This window comes from Alligator sinensis, unplaced genomic scaffold, assembly GCF_000455745.1.
Source record: "Alligator sinensis unplaced genomic scaffold, ASM45574v1 scaffold439_1, whole genome shotgun sequence".
Taxonomy (NCBI): Eukaryota; Metazoa; Chordata; order Crocodylia; family Alligatoridae; genus Alligator; species Alligator sinensis.
The window spans coordinates 829,364-850,535 of NW_005842523.1; the positions used below are offsets into that span (position 1 = coordinate 829,364).

General features: G+C 39.8%; 1 protein-coding gene across 8 annotated transcripts in view; it reads right to left on the reverse strand.

Annotated features, from left to right (window-relative positions):
• The window catches only part of ELP4 (elongator acetyltransferase complex subunit 4), a 268,164-nt gene that overhangs the window by 122,242 nt on the left and 124,750 nt on the right, over positions 1-21,172 (reverse strand). For 5 of the 8 annotated variants that reach the window (XM_025213337.1, XM_025213338.1, XM_025213339.1 and 2 more), the window contains 2 exons: positions 19,236-19,344; positions 16,435-16,541 (listed from right to left, as the gene is read on the reverse strand). The exons of 1 other annotated variant lie outside the window; for it this stretch is intronic. In XM_025213337.1, the coding sequence (XP_025069122.1) occupies positions 16,435-16,541; positions 19,236-19,344 (216 nt within the window). The remainder of the gene's footprint in view (positions 1-16,434; positions 16,542-19,235; positions 19,345-21,172) is intronic. 2 more of the 8 variants (XM_025213342.1, XM_025213343.1) reach the window with 1 other exon arrangement.

Genomic DNA, 21,172 nt, shown 5'->3' on the forward strand with positions numbered 1-21,172 from the left:
TAGGGTTGGAATAGGGTACAGGGTAGAGCAATATCAGATAAATCCCACAGAGCAAACTCCCATGGCTGGGTAGCCTTTGAGCATGCACCTGCAAGTTACTGCAAGCTATATATCTAGTTAGATCTCAGGTAGATTACTCACAAGTATAATCCAGAGGTAGATGGAGATTCCCTCTGGAGGCAGGCAGTTCCTTGATCATGAGTTTGGAGAGAGAGAGCAAGTTTCAGATGGTTCAGCTCTTCTCCCTCTCTGAGCCTTCCTTATGGCTGCTGCCTCCTCCTCCTGGGCAGTCCTTAACTTAGATAGCCCTTGTGACCTCATTTACCTGGTCCAATGGAAGCCAGCACCTGTTGGCTGTCAGCCAACCAATTTGAAATGCATCACTAGTTGCTGGGCAGACTGGCAGTTCCTAGCTCCCCAGGGAGCAAGCCCCTCACCCAGGTATGTGATACCAGTCACGTAGGCAGAGGGAGCAGTTTCCCCCCTCCCTCAGGAATGTATCCAGCTCAGGTTACCTAAAGGGATAGGGTTAGGTGAGTATCCTCTGCTGGGCCCATTCTAACCAAATTACCACAGAGTAGAGTTTTTGGGGAGAAACAGAGGTGGCCTTCTGTCACAGAGGGTAGTAAAACAACAAGGGAAGTTTAGGTTAGATATTAGGAAGAATTTCCTCAGTAGGACGGTAGTAAAACCCTGGAACAGGTTACCCAGAGAGATGGTGGAAACTGCATCCTTGGAGGTTTTAAAGACCCAGCTAGACAAAGCTTTGGCTCGGATGATCTAGTTGGGAATGGTCCTGCTTTGAGCAGGGCGTTGGACTGACCTCCTGAGGTCCCTTCCAATCCTAATTTTCTGTTTTCTATACCCCCAGGAGGAGCCAGCCGGCCCACACGGCACCTGGGCCAGCCTGCAGTGCACCCAGGCACAGTGCCTAGAGCAGCTGCACAGGGCCCAGGCATCGTAAGCAGGGAGCAGCTTTGGGTGGGGAAGCCCTAGAGCAGCACTAGAGCTGCTAGGTGGCCTGGTGCAGGCGGGCCCGGGTGCTGTGGGAGCCAGCTGGCTCCTCCCAGGGGACCTGCCACTGCTGCTCCTGGCCACACTGAGCGCCTCTGCTGGGCTGCCCAGGCCAGCTGGTCTGAAAAAGGAGGCTGCAATCAGGCAGCTGCAGTGCCCAGCAACTCTGTGGACAAGTACTGGCAACTTCCCCAGTGATAGCCATGGCTCTCCTGAGGTGGGTGAGAGCAACTTGGCTGGAGCTGGCAGTGGGGGTTGGGAAAGGAGGATCCCACTTATCTCATGATCAGTGCCACTGCCTTCCTCTCTCCTGGGGACACACGCCCAGTGCTAGGCCTCGGCCCGGGCATGGCCCTGATGGGAGAAGCCACTCGGCAGGTGCCCCTGGGTCTGGTGCCTTGTTCTGAATGTCCTGTGTTCTCCCCATTGTTGCATCACAGAAATCAGGCACTCATCCTCCCCCCCATGCCAGGCACACTCAAAGAACAGCGACTCGGAGGCAAGGAGTCTCCACCTCCTTCCTGCATATCCAGGGTGCAGATCAGGCAGCTCCCTTCGGCCCCTTAAAATACACAGCTTGGGGGGAGAGAGGCTGAGTGGAAGGACATCAGTTCTTGCTCATGGCTGTGCAATGGCGATGGGGAAGCGAAGGCAGAGAGCAGGGGCTGTGTAGCATTGGGCCCTGCTTCACTTCATTGGGGGGGGAGGGGGGGTTGTGAATGTGTGCCCCTTTGCTTCATGCAGCCGCTCGTGCATCCCAGTGTTAGGGTGACTTTCCCAGCAGGGAAACAGGCCCTGAACCTTTCTCCCTTTTCTTTCTGCAATAGAATGGGGGCCTGAAATGTTCTGTTCTTGGAGAAGCAGCATAGGGGTTTCCTCTCTGGATCAGGTCACAGAATCTTAGAGGACTGGGGCTGGGAGGGACCTGTAGGGTTCATATCTAGCCCAGCTGGGCCTGAGGCAGCATCCCTGTCCAGACCATCCTGTACACACCCATACTCTAAACTCTATATAAGATGATTGGCAGCCCTGACACAAGGCTGCCCCTGCCCCAGCTGCTGGAGTGGCGAGCGGGGCGGGAAAAAGCCAGGCAGATCCTGCAGGCCAGGGTGGAGGTTTAAACCCCTCCCCAGTTGTACTTAGCTTGCTGGGGTCTGGCCACACCTCCCTCAGCTCAGCTTCCCTCTAGCCTTCTGGCCACTGTGGAAGGGAAGGGAGGGCTTGCTTTAGCACCCCCTGGCTTCTAGCCTGAGTCACTACAGACATGGGGCTGCATTTGTGGAATCAAAAGTGAATATCAAGACACTTGTTTCTCGGTTCAATCTATGCAGGTTAAACTAACCTGCAAAGATTATATTTATTAGGCTTGGGCTTTTGGTATGTCTGTACTTAGCCACAGTTATCAAATTTTGTCCCAGTAGTGACTGAATTTTAGTAACTGATGAAGGAAAAACAGCTGATAATTTTCCTGATTTTTTTAGTATGCTTTGCAATCTTTGACCATTTATACACTTGCTCCAGGAGTGTGTGTGGGGAGGTGCTTTAATTAGAGAGGCTCCGAGAGCTGCTCTAATTAAAACATCCGGAGCATCACATGCAACAGCCTACCCATGCTGAAAAATGGTGGCAGGGGCACTTTAACTAAAGCTCGTTGAACAACCTTTAGTGAAAGCGCTCTGGCAGCCATGTTTCAATGCAGGGACGCTGATGCACGTGACTCTGGAATCTGCTGAAGCACAGTTATTACCATGCTCCAGCAGACTCGAATAATCAAGTCTCCTTCTAGGCGCTATTATTACAGTGCATCAGATCAGCCTGGCTGCATATGCACAGGTGCCCTTTTAGACCAACAGGATAACTTGTGTCTAAGACCCTAACGCCTAACTCCTATTTAACGTTACAAGACTAAATGGCACACATGAACTTGTATACAGCATGCAACTGAGATCTGGGCACACACAAGTGTCCATGTGTTTACTGAGCATACTTGGGGGGGCAGGTATGCAGTGACATATGCTCAGTCATGTACATGCATAAGGCTGGGTAAGTCCCAAAATTGCAAGATAGCAAAAACCCATAGCTAGTGGGTGTTAGACACCCCAGGAATGGGATCCTCCTGCACTTTAGAGCAAGGGACTTGCCCAGGGAATGGGACACTCAGGTTCTAGGCCTGCATCTCTTGCTTCCCAGCAAAGTGCTCTAACTACCATTCCACAGGTAAGACATTATCATGACTCGAGCCCTCCTTTTGAAGCTGAGCCACAATGCACCTTACATTTAATATTCACTGGATAAAATTGATGGAGAGTGATAGGGAAGTCTGTATGACACTGGGAACAAGGGTCCAAGCTAGAACTCAGGGCCTTTTCCCATCCAAGGTCACATCCATCTCAGTAGGCCCCTTGATTTGTTTTTCTGGGCCCCAATTTTGGCTCTCTTGGCTGCTCCCCAGTCTAGTGTCCTTACCACTAGGCTACTTGTCTAAAACGCAGAAGGACCCTTCTTCTCTCTTCTCTTTCCAGCAGGTAAGCATGCAAGGCAATTCTATTATACCACAGGGCAAAGTAGAACAAAAAACTGAAGTTATGCTGGTGTGCATATGCAATTTAGGCACAATGTATATTAGGATTCTTCCCGAAGACGGTACTCTGTTTTCCTTTTTTTCCAAGCTTCTTAAGTTCTGGGGTTCACCCAGAGTGGGATGCCATCACCATTTAATGTAAGTGGCTTGAGAAAACCATTTTTCTTTACCTGTATTTACTTACTACTTCAACAGAGTGTCTCAATGACAGGAGTCATAATTCAGTAGCTACAACTCCTCTATTGGAGTCGAACTGTGAAGCAGTAGCCAATTAAGGTGCTATGGAGCTTTGAGTTTCAGCCATTCTAACCCAAACCAGTGTTATGTTTTACTTTTACCTTGTCAAGACACAGTTTGGAAACAGCAATGATTGTTTAGTATTTTGTGAGTGCATCTACATGATTTACTGTGCAGTAGCATAATTAACTGTGCAGTAAATATGTGCATCTACATGTGCACATACAATGCAGTAAACCTCATTACTTGCAAGTAAATTTGCTATTTGCAAATGTAGTAGCAAATTTACTTGCAATTACTAACTGCAAAGTAGTGCTTGTGTAGACACCCGACTGGGGACAAATCTGCTCGCAGTCAGCTGGCCACCAGGGGAAGGGAGATTGCTCCCTGACCCTGGAAGCTACCTGCTGCCAGAGCAGGCTCCACCACTAGAGCCCAGGCGGGGACTATGTCTCCCTGTCCCAGCAGCAGGGAGCTCCAAGCCCCCCACTCTGAGATTGTGATTAGGAAGCAGGAGCTGGGAGAGTGTTATCTCCCAGTCCCCGCTTTGCCATTGAGATTGGAGAGGGAACAGGTTCCCCAGCCTAGGCTGGGCTAGATGTGAACCCTACAGGTTCACATAAGGATCTTCCAGTACCTCACTCCCCGATCTGTAGGGTTCACATCTAGCCCAGCCTAGGCTGGGGAACCTGTTCCCTGCCCAGTCCCTTAAGTAGAGAGCTGGGTGGCGAACAGGCTGGGAAGCTTGTTCCTCACTCAGCTCCATGACTGGAGAGCAGACTCCCTAACATCTGCCCCACGTGGTCAAGGGTCAGCGTCCCAGTCAGAGTCCCAGCCCCAAGCCCTGGGTGATTGAGGCACAGGGCTTGGAAGGAGCTGCAGGGGTCAGGAATTTGGGGCTTGCTGCTAGCAACCCCATGGGCAGATTGGGGTAGGGGGCTGGGACCTGCCCCTCCTCTGCAGCTCTTTCTAAGTTCCCTGCCCCTGACTGGGGAGCCACGGCCAGGAGTTCCCTGTTACCAGGGCAGGGGAGCATTGTCCCCACCCTGGCAGGAGGCAGCCCCCGGGACAGGGTGCAATGTTTCAGCCCTGGCCAAAAGATAGCTGTCTCTTGGCCCAGTGCTCCCTGCCATCCCCTGGGCTAGCACTCAGGAGAAGCCTAGAGCTCCCCCGGTGGTGGCAGTGACCCACTGCAGGGCCCCAGGGAGCAGGTGCAAGTTGGTACCATTACCAGCAAATCTGCTCTCGCTTCCCTGAACGTGCAGATGCCTGCTTGAGAGCATTTATTTGTGTGTAGTTTACTGAGGAGTAAACTGCACCCGGATTTAATGCACATGTAGAGACACCCTGTAAACTGATAAATCATTGAGTGGCATTTTTCCAATATTCATGAGGTCATGATTAAGAAGGCAAGCACATGTAAGAAGCTTGACTGCAGTCTAGCAGTCATGGCTGTTAAGTGAGGAGGGAGGGGAGTACTGGGTTCTAAATCTAGGCTTTTTTTTTTAACCCCATGAATTTTAAATGACTAAAATGTCAAGGGATCAGTTATCAAAAGCCAGAATTTCTCCATTCCAGATTAATGCTTTAGCTACTATGCTACAAATTCATTTTTCCTTATTCTTTTTCTGACTCCATGATTCTTGCATTCTTTGCTGCCCAGTAGCCCAGAAGTGGGAAGGTTGCCCCATGTAGCTTTGTTTATAACTAATGGTGAAGATGCTCTTCTGACAAGTGAAACATGTGGATCCCTATGGTACCTTAATCCCCCCTAGCTGATGGGGATTCAAACCTAGGTTCCCTGAACACCTGAGGAAGTGCTTTCACCCTAATAGAATTATTACATAAAACACAGTCATCTTCACTATCTTTAGCAGTGCTTTTGATTAAAGTGGCTATTGTGCCTCATGCTGAATTTAATGCTCATTAGACATGCTATGAGAATACCAACTGGACCTGGTCTTTGTACTGCCTAGTTTTTGGATCCAAACTTAGCCAGGAACTTAGCTTCTAAAAGTGCACATGCATAGGAGACAAATACAGAGGTCTAGGATGATTGGATCACAAAAATGGGAGGATGCAAGGAACCTCATTTCAGGAGGTCATCTACTTCAGCCCCCTGCTCAAGAAAGGATCATTCCTGATGAAACAATCTCTGTTAAGTATCCATGTAATCTGCTCTTAAAAATGTCCACAGATGGAGATTCTATGTAGCCAGTTTCAGTGCTTAACTACCCTCATAGTACAGTAGTTCTTAAGTAAGCTGTTGCCTGTGAAAGCTTATACCTCTCTGAACCTGCCTTCTGCCTGGCTTCAGACTAACACAGCTAACTACCTTTTTCCAATTTGACAGTGGTAAAGTTCTACCTAATCTCCAACCTAAGTTTTCTCTGCTGCAGTTTGAGGCTATTGCTTCTAGTCCTGTCCCCTACAGCCACATAGAAAAGCTTATCTCCATCCTCTCTATAACTGCCTTTGAAGAAGAGAAGACTGAGGGGGAATTTGAGACTAAATAATCCTACGTTTTTTTCAACCTTTCCTCATAAATCATGTTTTCTAGGCCTCTAACCATTTTTGTCTTCACTGGACTGGATCTATCCACATCTTTCTTGAACTGTGGGGCCCAAAAATGGCCACAGTACTCCAGGTGATGACTCACCAGCGCTGAATACAGCAGAAGAATCACTTCCTTGGATTTGCAAATGATAATTCCTGCAAAAACATCCCTATATGATGTTGTCTTTTTCTTTTTTTCTCACAACACAAGCACACTGTTGCCTCATATTGGTCCATTCCAACCCCCAGGTCCTTCTTTGCACTACTGCAGCCTAGCTAATCGTTCCCCAATCTGTATATGTGCATGCAGTAATTGTATCTATCCAGGACTTTGCACTTACCTTGGTTGAATTTCATCTGAATGACTGTGGACCATTTCTTCAACTTATCCAGGTAGTTATGGATTCTAGCCCTACCCTCCAGAGTTCCTGCAACTCTACCAAAGCTGGTGTCATCCACAAATTTGTTAAGCGTGCACTCAATCCCATCCTCCAGGACAGATCCCTGGGTAATCTCACCCTCTCCCAACTAGACACTGCACCACTCATTGAACATGATGAACCAACAAGTTATGTATCCACCTGACAGTACTTTCATCTAGTCTGTATTCCCTTAATTTATTAATGAAAATGTTATGGGAAACAGTGTCAAATGCCTTGCAAAAAAAATCAAGGTATATCACATCCTCGCCATCCAAGGAGCCTGTCATCTTCTAGAAGGAAATCTGGTGGGTCAGGCATGACTTACTCTTGGTGAATCCATATTAGCTCTTCCTAATCATTTTGTTTTCCTACAAGTGCTCTGAAATGGATTCCTTGAGGACCTGCTCCTTGTTCTTTCTGGGTATTGAGGTCAGCTTGACTGGTCCATAATTCCCCAGATCCTCTGTCTTGCCTTTCCTAAAGATAGGCACTATAGTTGCCCTCTTCCAGTCATTTAGGACCTCACTGACCTCCATACACTCTCAAAGATGGTAGCCAATGGCTCTGAAATCACCATGACCAATTCCTTCAGTATTCAAAGGTGCATCCCATTTGGGCTTCCTGATCTGAAAGCATCTAGCTTCTCAAAGTGATTGTTAACAAGTTATCTACTACTTTAGGCTGTTTGTTTCCTTCCCTATCTTTGCTGCCAACTGCACTCATAATCAGGTATCATCCGTAACTATATCGTCTTCATCATTCAGTACAGATCCTAACATTTTCTTTGGCCTTCCTTTTTACTTCTGACACACTTGTAAAATCCCTTTTTATTGCCTTTTGTTATCCTTCGCCAGTTGTATCTCAAATTGTGCCATGGCTTTCCTGATTTTCTCCCTGCATGCCCATACATTACCCTTATATTACTCTTAGTAACATGATCACTCAGAAAGCTTAAGGAACATTCAGGTCAAAAAGGGAGGCGCCTAGTTAATTCAGATGCCTTCAGAATTACCTGGCTGCTGATCAGAGGTTTTGGGGATCACAGTTTTGAATCTACCCATCTACAGTTCACTTAAATTCCATTTTAAATGTGGTCCTTGGTTCCTAACTTCTTTAGTTGATACTGAAATACTACCCTCAATTTTCTTATCAGGAGTCACCCCATTCCCTTTGATTTTGAGCCCAACAAGAAAAAAACCATAGCTAATCTTTGGATATAACCAAAGGCACAATATCTACTTTATGTATCAATGTTGGCAATGGGTTTATCACATGCATATTTTTTCTCTATGATTTAGTTTGATTATCTATTTGAATTTAGAATTTTATCAAACTTCTATTTTTTGGCAGTGTTACTCAAAAAGTAATAGGCCTTATTAGCTGACTGGCTGCCAGGACTTGACTTCAATGAATATTATATAAACAAAAAAAGGAGCATTTTCAGTTTCTCAAAGTTATTAACTATCAACAATGAAACATTAAGTGCTACAAGTTTTCATGGAAAACGCATTACATTTTATACATGATATTTCTAACCTTACTAACAATATGCATACCAAAAATCTACCTTTGAACTTAGTCAACTCATTCATAATGTGTATCTTCTAAAATTAACTAACTGGGAGTATTTCAACCTCTTTTTTTACCTGGCAAATACGAGATAATTTGACCCATTTATTTACAGGCTGAACAAGGGCAATTCATTTCATGCTGTAGCACTGACCCTTAACACAGATCTTGCAAATGAGCGATCCATTACAATATGTACAAGTGACCTTTAATTGCGATAATGGCTTTGTTACTTGCTCTTCCATTACTACAACACAACTACAGTATAAATATTTCTGAACAAAAACTAAAGGGTACTGTTCAAACAAACACAGACAGAACTTCATTGAAATGGAATTGCAGAACCATTGCATTAAACATTAAGTACGAGTCTGGAGGAATTTAATGGCACGCGCTCTCTATATATTTGGGATATGTTAAAAAAAATCTAATCTAGAAATTAGAATTTTTAAGAAATGTGTTTTGATGTTTGTTTGATAATATTATCATCATACACTAATTGCCAAATCTGCCAATGAAGGTGATCTGGGACTACTTAGTATTAATTGTTGGAATATTATTGGCAAAATTTTAATACTACAATTTCTTAGTATATTCAGATTCAGGAATTTCACCTTTGCTTCATTATACAATGATACAGCATAGTTTTAAATACAGTGGAATACAGAGATTTTATAACTTGATTTATTATGTTCTATGCATCATCAATATTCAGAGTTTTTTTTTAAGGAGCTGCTTTTCAAGTATTATTTTAGCCAAAGTAATGATAATTTAAAAATAATAACCCAAAACTTTATCTAAAGTGTACTGTCAGAATTTAAAACCCATTTATTTATTCAAAATTATTTGAAAGAATGTAATACATTTTTGACAGGCAGTCTTTTACAATATTGAAATCAAATCCTTGATTTCATCAAACCCTTCATATTCTGTGCCTTATTCCTGGAAGGCTCATGCCAAAATGATTTAGTTTGATTTTCTTTAACAATGGTAGGTTGGCTTGACAGCATCTGACAAAACAATTCAGTGAAGTACACCATACCAGGTAAAAAGAACCTGAACTGGCTACTAAATGAAATAATGCAGAAGGGAGCAAGGAATAATGATAGAATTAATTTTGCAGAGGGCTTCTTGGTTAGGAAAGGGTATTTTAAATTTTAAGTGAAGGAATTCTGAAGATCATTACCATCTTTGTCTATGCTTCTAAAAACATTTGTATTAACAGTGTAAGGTGAAATGAACAGAGATGTCAATGCCACAGTTTGGAGCAATTCTGATGAAGCTGGCATTAACCTGCATTGTAATGGATTATTCTGCTTCACTCTTTTTCCTAGGTAAGTACAGCCAGAGTTCCTTTGATTTGTCACCTTTGATCCCTAAGTGGAAGTAGAACCTCAACAGTTTGATGACAAATGTAAATCCAAATATGGAAACTACAGCATATATTTTCATATAATTTCAAAGCATATTTGCTTTTTAAGAGGAGGCAAATATCTGGATATCAAATCCTAATAAGCTACTACTCAGTTCTACTACCTTTAAAGTAATGCTTTTTGAAACACCAACAAACCCTCGTTCCTCAACTTCTTTGAAACCAAGGATTCCAACGTGGTTCTACCCATCTTACAAGTAAATCCATACACAAGGACTCATCTGATAACAATGTGTCATCCAGCCTGGTAAAAGTAAGATTCCATTTTGAGATGTAATGAGGCCTCATCATACTTACAAAACCCCCCAGAATTAGACTGCAGTGCCATCTTTAAAAACACAGGGAGGTGCTACTTACACAAAAAAGCATATATTCCTGCTTCCCCAAATATTGTTGTACATGCAGTGCACTCTATAAGAATTTAGTTAACCCTCAAGTATAGGATTTAGTTCATCCTCCTCCTGCAGTTCATCTCAATGAACAAAAATTCTGTTCAATATTTTACTGACCAATGACTAGGAAACTGTAACACTTTTTAGTAAAGTTTAAATAAAAATATATTTTGACTCTAGTTTATATATGCAGATTATAGACTATATTTTCCTTTAAAATGTTGCCTAAAATACTTCAGCAATTTCAAATGCATCATGAAAAAAAGCTGCTGAGAGTAGAGAATTCCTTCAATTTCTTGGAAGAAGAGCATAAGAAAAAATAGCTAAACAGATGTAGCCATACATAGACATAACATTTCCCCCTAAAATATCTAAAACTTGATCTATGTATGGGTATTAAAATGCACACAAAAATGCATGTATGCTGACGATTATTAATTTGTCACACCAGTGAAAACAGTTTAGTGCTATTATCCTGAGTCAATATTATGTTGTTATTTTTCTCATGGAGCTAGTTAATGATACCTCAATATTTCAGGGTGCCTTGCATAACAATATGCTACCAGGAAATGCAAACACACTGAGAACAAGAAAGGAGACCTTAAGTTCATTTGTGAACTAGCAGAACACTGCAGATACCTTAAACAGATTCTGGGAAAAGAGAGCGGCTTTGGTTTGGCCTTATGAAGCCATTCTGATTAAGCCACAGTGTAGTAGTGCTTAACTCCTAACTCTCAGTCCCACTGCCTTTGTGGGGATAAAAATGAGAGAGGAATACAGTAAGAATATGAAAGAAGGGGAATTCAGGTGCAGATTCTCAGAAGCAGTCATAGCCAAAATTCCTTGAATTTGTCACCTTTGATCTTTAAGAGAAAGTAGAATCTCAAGATTTGATGTTTACATGAGGAATGCTTCCAGTTCAAGGTTACTCAACACATTCATCATTTTCCTAATGTCAATACTGTGTGTGTAACACAGAAATTACTGCTTAGTTGCAACTAATAGTCTGAAAGCCTAGCCAGTTTTAGTAATTATCTATTCTACAACACTGTAATAGTGTCCTGAGGTTGCAGTAAAAAAACAAAACAACAAAAATATGCAAACATATACACATACAATGACTTACTTTTCTAGACTTCTCCCCAAATACATAGCTTTTTAATCTGGACGTGACATTAAGATAGAATTCACTACTGATGCAGAATATCTCACAGTAGTCTATACATTTCCACCATTGAGAAAAATTGCAAATTTACTGCCATAAGAGGATTCCAATTCTTTCCTCTATTTTCTTCAGTTCTCCTCAGGGAATACCTTTCACAGCTGTGACCCCTGGCTTTTCGTATTAAGGTCTGGCAACTTACCACTATGATCCTGGGTTTTAAACAGAATGGTCTTATGCAAATAGTTTCTAAAACTTTATTCCTCTACTTTGTGTGCAGGTGCTATACACCTTTTTAAAACCAAAACTTTGTTCATTGTTATTAATACATGTACTGATCTAAATAGAGAACGAATGTACTATAAACAATAAAATATATTCTATGCTTAGGCAAAACATATCATGTAAAATCATTAAGATAACAAGTTATCTTGCAAACTGCCTACCAAATTACTTATTTGATGGTTTTAAAGAAATCAGTATTATGAGATTATAATTTAAAATTTCTCATCTGTAAACATTTTTCTGTATTTACTAAATTTAAGCATATACAGTCTAGGCGTTTATGATAACCAGAGAGTAACAAAAGTGAATTAATAAAATATGAATCTTATTCCAACTGTCTTGTCAAACCAGGTAATGATGTCTTGCCAGCCAAACTCAGAGGGAACATGTGAAACAAATACAAAAGTAAACAGGCCTTAAGCTGCCTAAGGGAAAGTCAGCAAGATGGCAATTTCAATCATTTGGAATAATACTAAAGCAGCCCTAGGCTTTTCTCAGAATGGAAACATGTCACTGTTACTGCAATATTTCAACAAATCAGAATGCAAAAGAAAGGAACACTTATGTAATCACATCAGTGGAACAACACTTTACTCAACATTTAAGTGGAAAATAATTATGAGGAAATTCCCTTTATATGAACAGCTGTAGATGAAAATAAAAGGACTCTGTAGATGAAAATAAAAGGACTATACATAATCAACATTTCCCCAGAGGTCTACAGGCATTTAAAAAAATCCTATACTTTAGAAATGGTTTCCTTTATTTTTGATAAAGAAGGGTTTTGAAATGATAATGAAAAAGTTATATCAAAGAAAACTGTGAAAGTGAGATTAATTTATTTAAAAAAACCTATTAAAATCTGATAAAATTGGACTCAATTAGAAGCACAGAGAAAACAAAAAGTAATTTCAAGCCATATTCTACCAGAAAGTCTGACTACATTAAATAGGTTGTCATATCATTTAACTGAGAAATCAAGAAATACTTCAAATATTTGGGGAACTTACCTAATCAGTAAACTTTCAGTATGTGTCTAGTTATGTAGTCATCTTTTGGTCAATCATCAGAAAATCAAAGGCAAATTGGCATGACTCAACACAAACTTTAATACCGCATGATTGTGTCGTGTAAGCTTGTTTTGTGCGAGGGCTGCTGTGGTTTTAGCAGAGAGATTAACAACCGGACCTAAGCTGGCCTCCAAACCTTGCCCTGCTGATGCCTCAAACCCTTTGAAGTCTGACCATCATACCTGGCAAAACAACAGTGGGAACTAGGCTGGTGTCAGATCTAATCAAGTTGCCTGCCTCAGCATAGCTAACTATGGGGTACACTAATTGGCCCAATTGCGGATTATACCTTTCGCTACAGATTCAAGACAATAATTTAGTCAAATGATGGTTTTTATCTCCTTCTAATTAAGATTCCAAAGTGGGAAGAAATAGGATTAGACAGGCTAACTTAACATTGTGTGTCCTTTAAAGTAGCATGCATATTAGATAGTTTTTTTCTGATATTTTATATATAATATTTTGCCACTAAACAAGTAAAGGTTTTGGGGAATCTAGAAAGTGCTATACTTTTTATCATATATCCATTTTACAAATAGTTGTTATTATTTAAGAAGACTCATATGGAGCATATCTTTAAAAGCTAACCAAAAACTTGCCAAACCTTAAAACTTACCAAACCTTAAAACTAAGAAACATCCTTGTAAAACAACTATTTTAACTTTGGCAAATTGTGTGATACATTTAACAACTAAACTGTGCCATAAAGTGCTAACACCATTTCTATGAAACAATAAAATCTAAAACAGGTATGACACCTATGCTTTCTCACTGATGAGAGCCAAACTGTATGTAGTTAATCTTACTGGTGAGCCCCAGATTTGCTATTCACAGTAGATAGATTAAAAGTTGACAGTATGATGATACAGGAAATTTGACAGCTTTTCTGTGATTACAATCAGGAGATAAAAAGCCTTTTTTCCCAAGCACATTACACATGTTGGCACTGAGAAATAATAGTCTAGTGACGAAAACCTCCTTGAAGCAATCTGTCACAAGTCACGTGGTATGAATTCCTATCTCAGCAATTATAATCTGTTTTTAGGTATGTGTATTCAAAGTTCAAAACCATCATCCCAAATAGGTTTAACAAACTATACAGGCAACCCCCACTTAGTGCTCTTAACTGGTCCCTGAAAAAACAAGTGTTAAGCGAAACCAAAAGTATATGACAACCCAAGATGACAACCACAAGTGTTTTTAATGACCTAAGATGGCGACCGCTATAACGAAACTCGCTGAGCGATTAGTGAAATTAGATATCAATTTAAAGCGCTACACCAATTGGAGCACTACACCAAAATAGCGCTAAGTGAAACAACGCTAAGCGAAGGTTGTCTGTACAAAGATTTTGGTGAGCGGGGTGACACCTCCTCTTTATTTGTTCTCCAAGATGTCACCCTGCCCTGCCTTGTGCCTGACGTCAGATTAACACGGTTAACTGCTCCTCCTTACAAAAATACTGTGATACTGTCTAAAATAGTTTACATAGTTAAATATATTTTCTTATTTTACCAAACAAGACTATAACTGTCTAAACTGTATCTGTTCAGATGACATTGTTTTGTAATAACATACCTTGTTTGATTGGGCTTATGTTTTTGATTGGAAATAAATTGCTGACCCGTCACTTACTGACTACAGTAACCAGTTTTGAACTATTCTATTCAGAAATTCCATTTTTTTCTTTATTTCCCCCCCTTTTTCCAAAAAACCTTCTTGCCCTGGGCAGAAAAATATACTTGGCCTTCCCATTTAATACAGAAAGGAGTAGTTTATGTAGTTTGATGTAGAGGAATATCACAGTAGGATAATGATTCCATTTGTTAAAAAAAGAACTGGCTTGCCTCAGTGAGGCTTGTAGAAAGTTTATCCACAACAAGAACTTAAAGTGTTTTCAAAATGGGCTTCAAAAGGGGTCCCATTTGAACAATGATGGCGGAAATTGTTAAAATGGTCGTCCACATATTTGTACAGTATCAATTTTTTTCAAAGATTCTATTACACAACTAATTCAGACTCCTTTATTCATTGGCTAATGACATTTTTATATGGAGCCTCTTGGTTTGGTTCTATAGAAATATAAAGCTCCAATCTTCTTATTTAGGCTTCATGTTAAGAAACAGTCAAATATTCCAATACACAGCTAAAGGAAGTGTGAATTCAATAAAGCAGAAAATGATGTGGCATGTCTGCTTGTATTACTGAAGCTACAGCTCTGTATTTTAAAACCTAGCATGAAAAATAGGTTCACTCACTTTCAGTATAGAGTAAACAAGCCTGATAGTCTTGATAAAGTTAAATGATGTTAAAATAGTTTAAATCACTACAATGCTTGGTTCCATTAACTGTATTTTCTGAGAAATGAAAAAAAAGAAAAGCATTTGTGTTTAGGAAAAAAACACAGGCTTCTTCATGCAATTGCCTTTAAATGGCTTTTCAAGGGAGTGTCTCTAGTTGAAAAACTTCTAGCACTCATGCAGAGATGACCTGCTTGAAGAACTGGCTGCCTGATTAACTATTAACTACCCTCAATAGGATTAGATAATTAAGGACATTGATGACCATTAATTAGGAGGAGGGCATCTTAATTTGTCACTTGATAGGGCCCTTTCAATGATTTATAGGTTAGGGCTACTTGCAATTGTGAAGAGGGAGAGAGGAGAAAAAAGGGAGAGAACTCTTAAGTTACCTTATCAAGTGGCCAGCTAAAGAGGGCAGAGGGTCAAATAAGGGCCAAAGTGGTCACTTAAGGGTGAAGTCCCAAACACCAAAGCAGTGCCAAGCCACATTGACCATCATTTGGTGATGAAGTAAAAAATATGCTAATTTATTGGTGGCAATTCTCTCTTTTTATGGTTTCAAGCAGTTAAGACAAGTGGCCTGCTTAAGAGCTTTTCATTTGAAAAGAGATTAAACAAAATGGTTTGTCAGGGCTGCTTGGCTGTTTTATGTCTTTGTTAAAAAATTGTGCAGACTGTACTGATGACTATCACATCACCCAAAAAGCCATCTCCGTTCTCTGAGCATTTACTTGGTTAATAAATACATCTACTCTAATTGCTTAATAGTTCTATGTTCATTTTGCTCTTTAGCAAGATTAAAATGAAATACATCTTTTGTATTGCTGCCTTCTATCAGGACTGTCTGAATAAAGGTCACAGGAAAAAAGTTTAAATTTAGTAGAAAATTTACTTAAGGACATTAGTGAAAATGATACTGTGTTTAAAATGACATAAAAGAGCTAAAGGTGATTTCAGTAATGCAAAGAAAATGGCTTCTGAATACTGATAAGGACACTTATCCCTCATGCCACACACAATTTTAGACAGTGTTATACATTAAATTCTCTCAACTGGGGTAATAACATGTAGCTTCTTTCCCACCCACTAACACAACTAAGAGCAAGTCATTAACATTTAATTAAACATGTTCCTGACATCCTTAGAAATATGTCATGCTTTGTTATTGAAGGTTGTGGCCTACTTCCTATGTACATTTTAAAACAAAATAAACTGTATATGCATAGTCTAAATTGCTGTAGCATAGGGAACATTTTTAGATAACATTATATCCTATAAAGCAATTCTCAATAGGAAAATTCTACTTAAATAGACATACAGTATCTGATGCAAATATAACATATTTCAAAAAAGAGAGAAGTTAGCTCCATTTTTCACATTCTAAATATAGTGAAAAAACTGGTTCTCTTACCTCAATGGTGAATAGCTTCCTTTTTAATCTAAAAGCCAGGTCCTTCGTGTCTGATACATCACAGATCAAGCAATTAAGCTGAGGAATCTGGTGTATATGAATCAAGCCTTGTTGAAATAAAAGTAAAGAAGGAAAAAAAAAAGAAATGCTGTTATCCAGATGCATAAATTAAAGAGTCTTACAGCAGAATTCTGTATATTTACACACACTCATCCTCCCCTTTTTAAACTGAAGCTTACTACCAGGAGCAATGAAGCAAACGGTGCGATTATACTCAAGTAATCAAGCAGAATAAGATAAACAGAAATCCTTGTGCGAGGAAAACTAATTGCACTTTGCTACAGAAGTACAGATGTAAAGAGGGATCTTAATACTTGTCAAAACTACAGCCGGTTTGTGTGTGATTTTCTCTTGTATTTACAGTAAGCAAATATGGCTATCACCTTGCATGCTGCCCACGGCACCACTGAGTGATCTTTATTTTATTAAATGCACCAGTAAGCAGCCAGCAAAACAAGACATGGGCTACTGATAACCAGTGAAGCTGTAATGAAAAGTATTTCATTGTGCACCTTGATAATGACTTAAAAAACCCCCTGTTGTTAACAACAGCATTTTGGAACACACTCTTTGATACATTTTAACTCCTATATCATGCGAACACAAGGGAGAGAGGTTTAGATAGCTGCTACAGTTTTTATAACAGTACACTTATGTACATTGTGAGCTCTGCATTCTGTCAGTGGAAACTCAAGTTGATTTTTTCTGACAAGGACGTTGGATGGTTTTTGTGCAGCCTAATATAGTTTGTGAATAAGCCAGGGGTCATTTTCTACAGTTGAAAACTAGAAATATTCTACAAGGCTTCTCAATTACTGGCCTACATTTGATAGTCACAAATCCAAAGTGTCTAAATGAAAACACTGGCAAATGCAGTGTTACATTAATTTAGAAATGGATCTCTCTTGAAAATAGCAGCTATAAAGAAAAAAAAATACAGCATGAAGTATGACATAAGATAAGCAACTTCCTTATTTTAAATATTGTTTTAAAAACAAGTATAACTTTTATATCAGCTATAATTTTTTTTTCATATTCTTTGAAAAATATTTTAGAGTAAAAAAAACCCCCAACAAACCATCTTTATCCCAATTCACTAAGGATTATGTACATAATTTAGTTCTGATGGAGCAGGTACAACCCAAGACAATTGTTTAAGTATTTTTATACATATTTAGTAAAGGAATATAAGTACCATTCTTACCTTGTCATTGGCCTTTCACAAACAATGTAAAATTGTAGGCCCCGTAAAATTATTAAATTAGCAAAATTAAGGAATTTTAAAAAAAGAAATTGCAATGTTATCAAAAGGTCTAATAAACGTTGTTTATCTGGACCCACAATCTTTCATTGTCTGCAGTTAATAATACATCATCATATAGGAAAGTTCTTAGGCGAGAATGTCTAAATCCATTAGACAATTTCTGATCTACATAACCTGATGAATTCTTAGTGGTAAAAAAGTTATCCATAAGAGGACCTAACTAATTAATAAAATTGGCTTTTCACAAGCCAAGTGTTTAATATGAATTCTTAAAGTAGGAAATAAATACTAAGAAAGCCATATTTTTCCTTAGAAGACACTACCAAGAAAAAATAGTAAATTCATGGAATCATATCAGAATGATCAAATGTCACAAAAGTCCTACAAAATTTGAAAAATAAACAGGCAAATTGTTTTGAAGCATTTTTCCTTGCAGCTGGGTTTTCAGATGCTACTTTTGACAATCAAACGTACGTTATATTTTCTTTATTCAAAAGGGTTGTACTCTAATTTATGAAAGTAGAACATCAACACATACAGCTGTACACACTATTCCTCAACACCATCTTTGCTTCATTTTCTGTAGCATGGAAAAAAAAAAAAACATTGCCACATTCTTACATGTTTACAGCAGGCTTCAAATAAGCAGTTCAGTCTTTAGACTAGAGGTTTCCATGGAACTACAGTAGTATCACAATAATAATAGCTGTAATTTATGCACACTCAGAGCACCACTCTGGATTAGCTAAAACTGTTTGTTATTCACTGGCTTGGGCTATGTATAACTTCTAATCTTGCAGATAGCTTTAAATAGCTTTGCTGCAAAAAGTTTTTATAAAATCTTTCTGCAAAGAACTACATGATTAAATACCAATTAATTTTGAAGATAAATAATTTGAAAGACCAGAAAAATAGTAAATGCCTATAAAAAAAAAAGTTTATTATATTTTTTGAATTAACAAATTTCTTCTTTTACTACAATGGATAGCATAACAGCCTAATTTAAAAGCAGTAAATAATATTTTTAGACATATTTTTGCATGCCGTATCATTTAGCAATTCATTCACTTTAATATAATAAATTATTTTCCCCCCATGTTCTCTATTTAAAACTTGGCAGATCAAAACTATTGATTTCATGACAAGTTCAGCTCACTGGTCAGATGATTGTCAAGCCTCCTCTGCATGTGAATTCCCCAAAGCCTGCCTGTTGAGATGTACATCTGATTGAGCCATGCCTCAGTAATATGGCTTGACAACATGCAAGGAGTTGCCATGTTTCCTTTGCAGCCTTAATGCACTTTACTGAAAAATTGCCTAACTCAAGACTGGTTAGCAAGGAGAAACATTTAAGAGGTATATTCCAAAATGAAATCAAATGATACCTAATGGCAGATACTGCAATTGGAGGGTAAGCTGTTAAGTGCCCTAGAAGCACTCAGGGTAGACTTTTTGCATTGCTAAAGATGGAACTTACCATGGTAATCCTTGTATAATGGATTGGTTTCTCTCTCAGAGCCAATAAATGATTCAAGAGCAACTACCGTATCTGACAAGTTTGTTACACGTTCCATAATTGCTTTATTCTGTAAGACATGGGAACAAAATACATATCCTATGTGGTGAAAAATGTAATTAATGTTCACAGAATAAGTCTCTCTCTTCTCAATGACAAACTGAAGTGAAAATAGGTCATCAATACCTAGAAATAACATAAAAATAAAAAGGCTTTAGTAATCTACATCTAAGGGAAAACATTCCCTCACTATGTATGAAGATATAGTAAAAGGGCTTCTTGGAGCCAAATTCCACATTTTTTCTAAATCTTATTGTAACTTATGCACTTATTTGTAAATAGGAATATTTTTACAGGCATATATTGGCTGTTAGATACCTAACTCTAACTGACTTTCTCTGAGAGCAAGATGCCCAACTACCACTTGTATTTTGGAAATCCTGCTAACTGTGGACATGAATTTTAATATAATATACACATTAGATATGCTATTACACACAAATGCATTTATTTACATGGTTAGCTGGAGAAGCGAAAGATAATGGATTTTATTAAAAATATGTAATATTTTCAGCCATTTGTATTTTTTTTTAAATCAGAAAGCTCAGCATACTATACTGTAATTCATATTGCCATTCTTCAATACATTTGTAAATTTAGCAGTGATTATCTTATATATTAAGAGTACATTACCATTTCTGCTTTAAATCAGCTACTCTGTGGATACATTTACATGTGCAATTAACACAACAAGATGTACTCCAAAGGCATATGAGCTGGAGTACACTGCTCTAGGCACAGTGTCTACACGTGTGCCCGAGAGCAGCAATTTGAACAGAGCAGCCCTGGACTGGCAGGGGACACAGTCCAGGTGGCAGCATCAGGTGGTGGAGGGGTTGGCAGGACCCGGGGGTCTAGCCCCTGGTTGGCTGGGCTGATCAGGCACAATCTGCACTCAGAGGTCACTGTCTGTACATACATTTGATCGCAGGTGCACACGCACCCCAATATTGGCAGTGCACCTGCCAACCAGCAATCAGCAACCACCCGTAGACACCGTCGACTGCCTGTGGGTGGTCACTGCTAACCACCCCTCCCTCGCCACCAACACCACCGGCAGCATCTGCAGGCAGTCGCCGATCGCTGCCACCAACGCTGCCGGCAGTGTCTGCGGGTGGTTGCTGACCGCTGGTTGGTGCTTGCCACTCACCCCCCACCCTGCCTCTCATACCACTGCAGCTGCCTACGGGAGCTCCCCACTTGCCACCGCCACTGCTGTCTGTGGGCGGTCAACGTGCCCCGCCCCAGCCTCCGGGAGCATGCGTCATTCATGGGTACACGTCTGCCTTTAAGAAAGCAGACAAGACTCCAGAAAAACCTGCAGCCAAGACTCCTGAGAAGACTCCAGCCAAGAACCCTTCAAAAAGTCCAACCAAGAGCCCTTCAAAAAGTCCAGCAGTCACCTCAAAGAATTCTTTCCAAATCAATATGGTTGCTATTTACAACATAAATACATTAATGTAGCTATATTACTCATCTATACTTGACTGAGTACAAAAATCTGGGGCATTTTTGGTGAAAATAGGGTATGGGGCCTTGGTTCAGGAACCAATCCCTCATTTATAACATTGTTTCCTGTGGGAAAATGGGTTCTGAGTTACAACGTTTCAATTTAAGATGCAGTTTTCAGGAACCAATTGTGTTGTAAGTCCGAGGACTGCCTGTACAGAAAATAAAGTATTTATCCTAAAGCAGTCTGCAAAGTCTTTATAGTCTATTCTTGATAATGGCCGTAAAATACACATTCAATACACTTCATACTTCAGATTCATAGATGTTAGGGTCGGAAGGGACCTCAATAGATCATCGAGTCCGACCCCCTGCATAGGCAGGAAAGA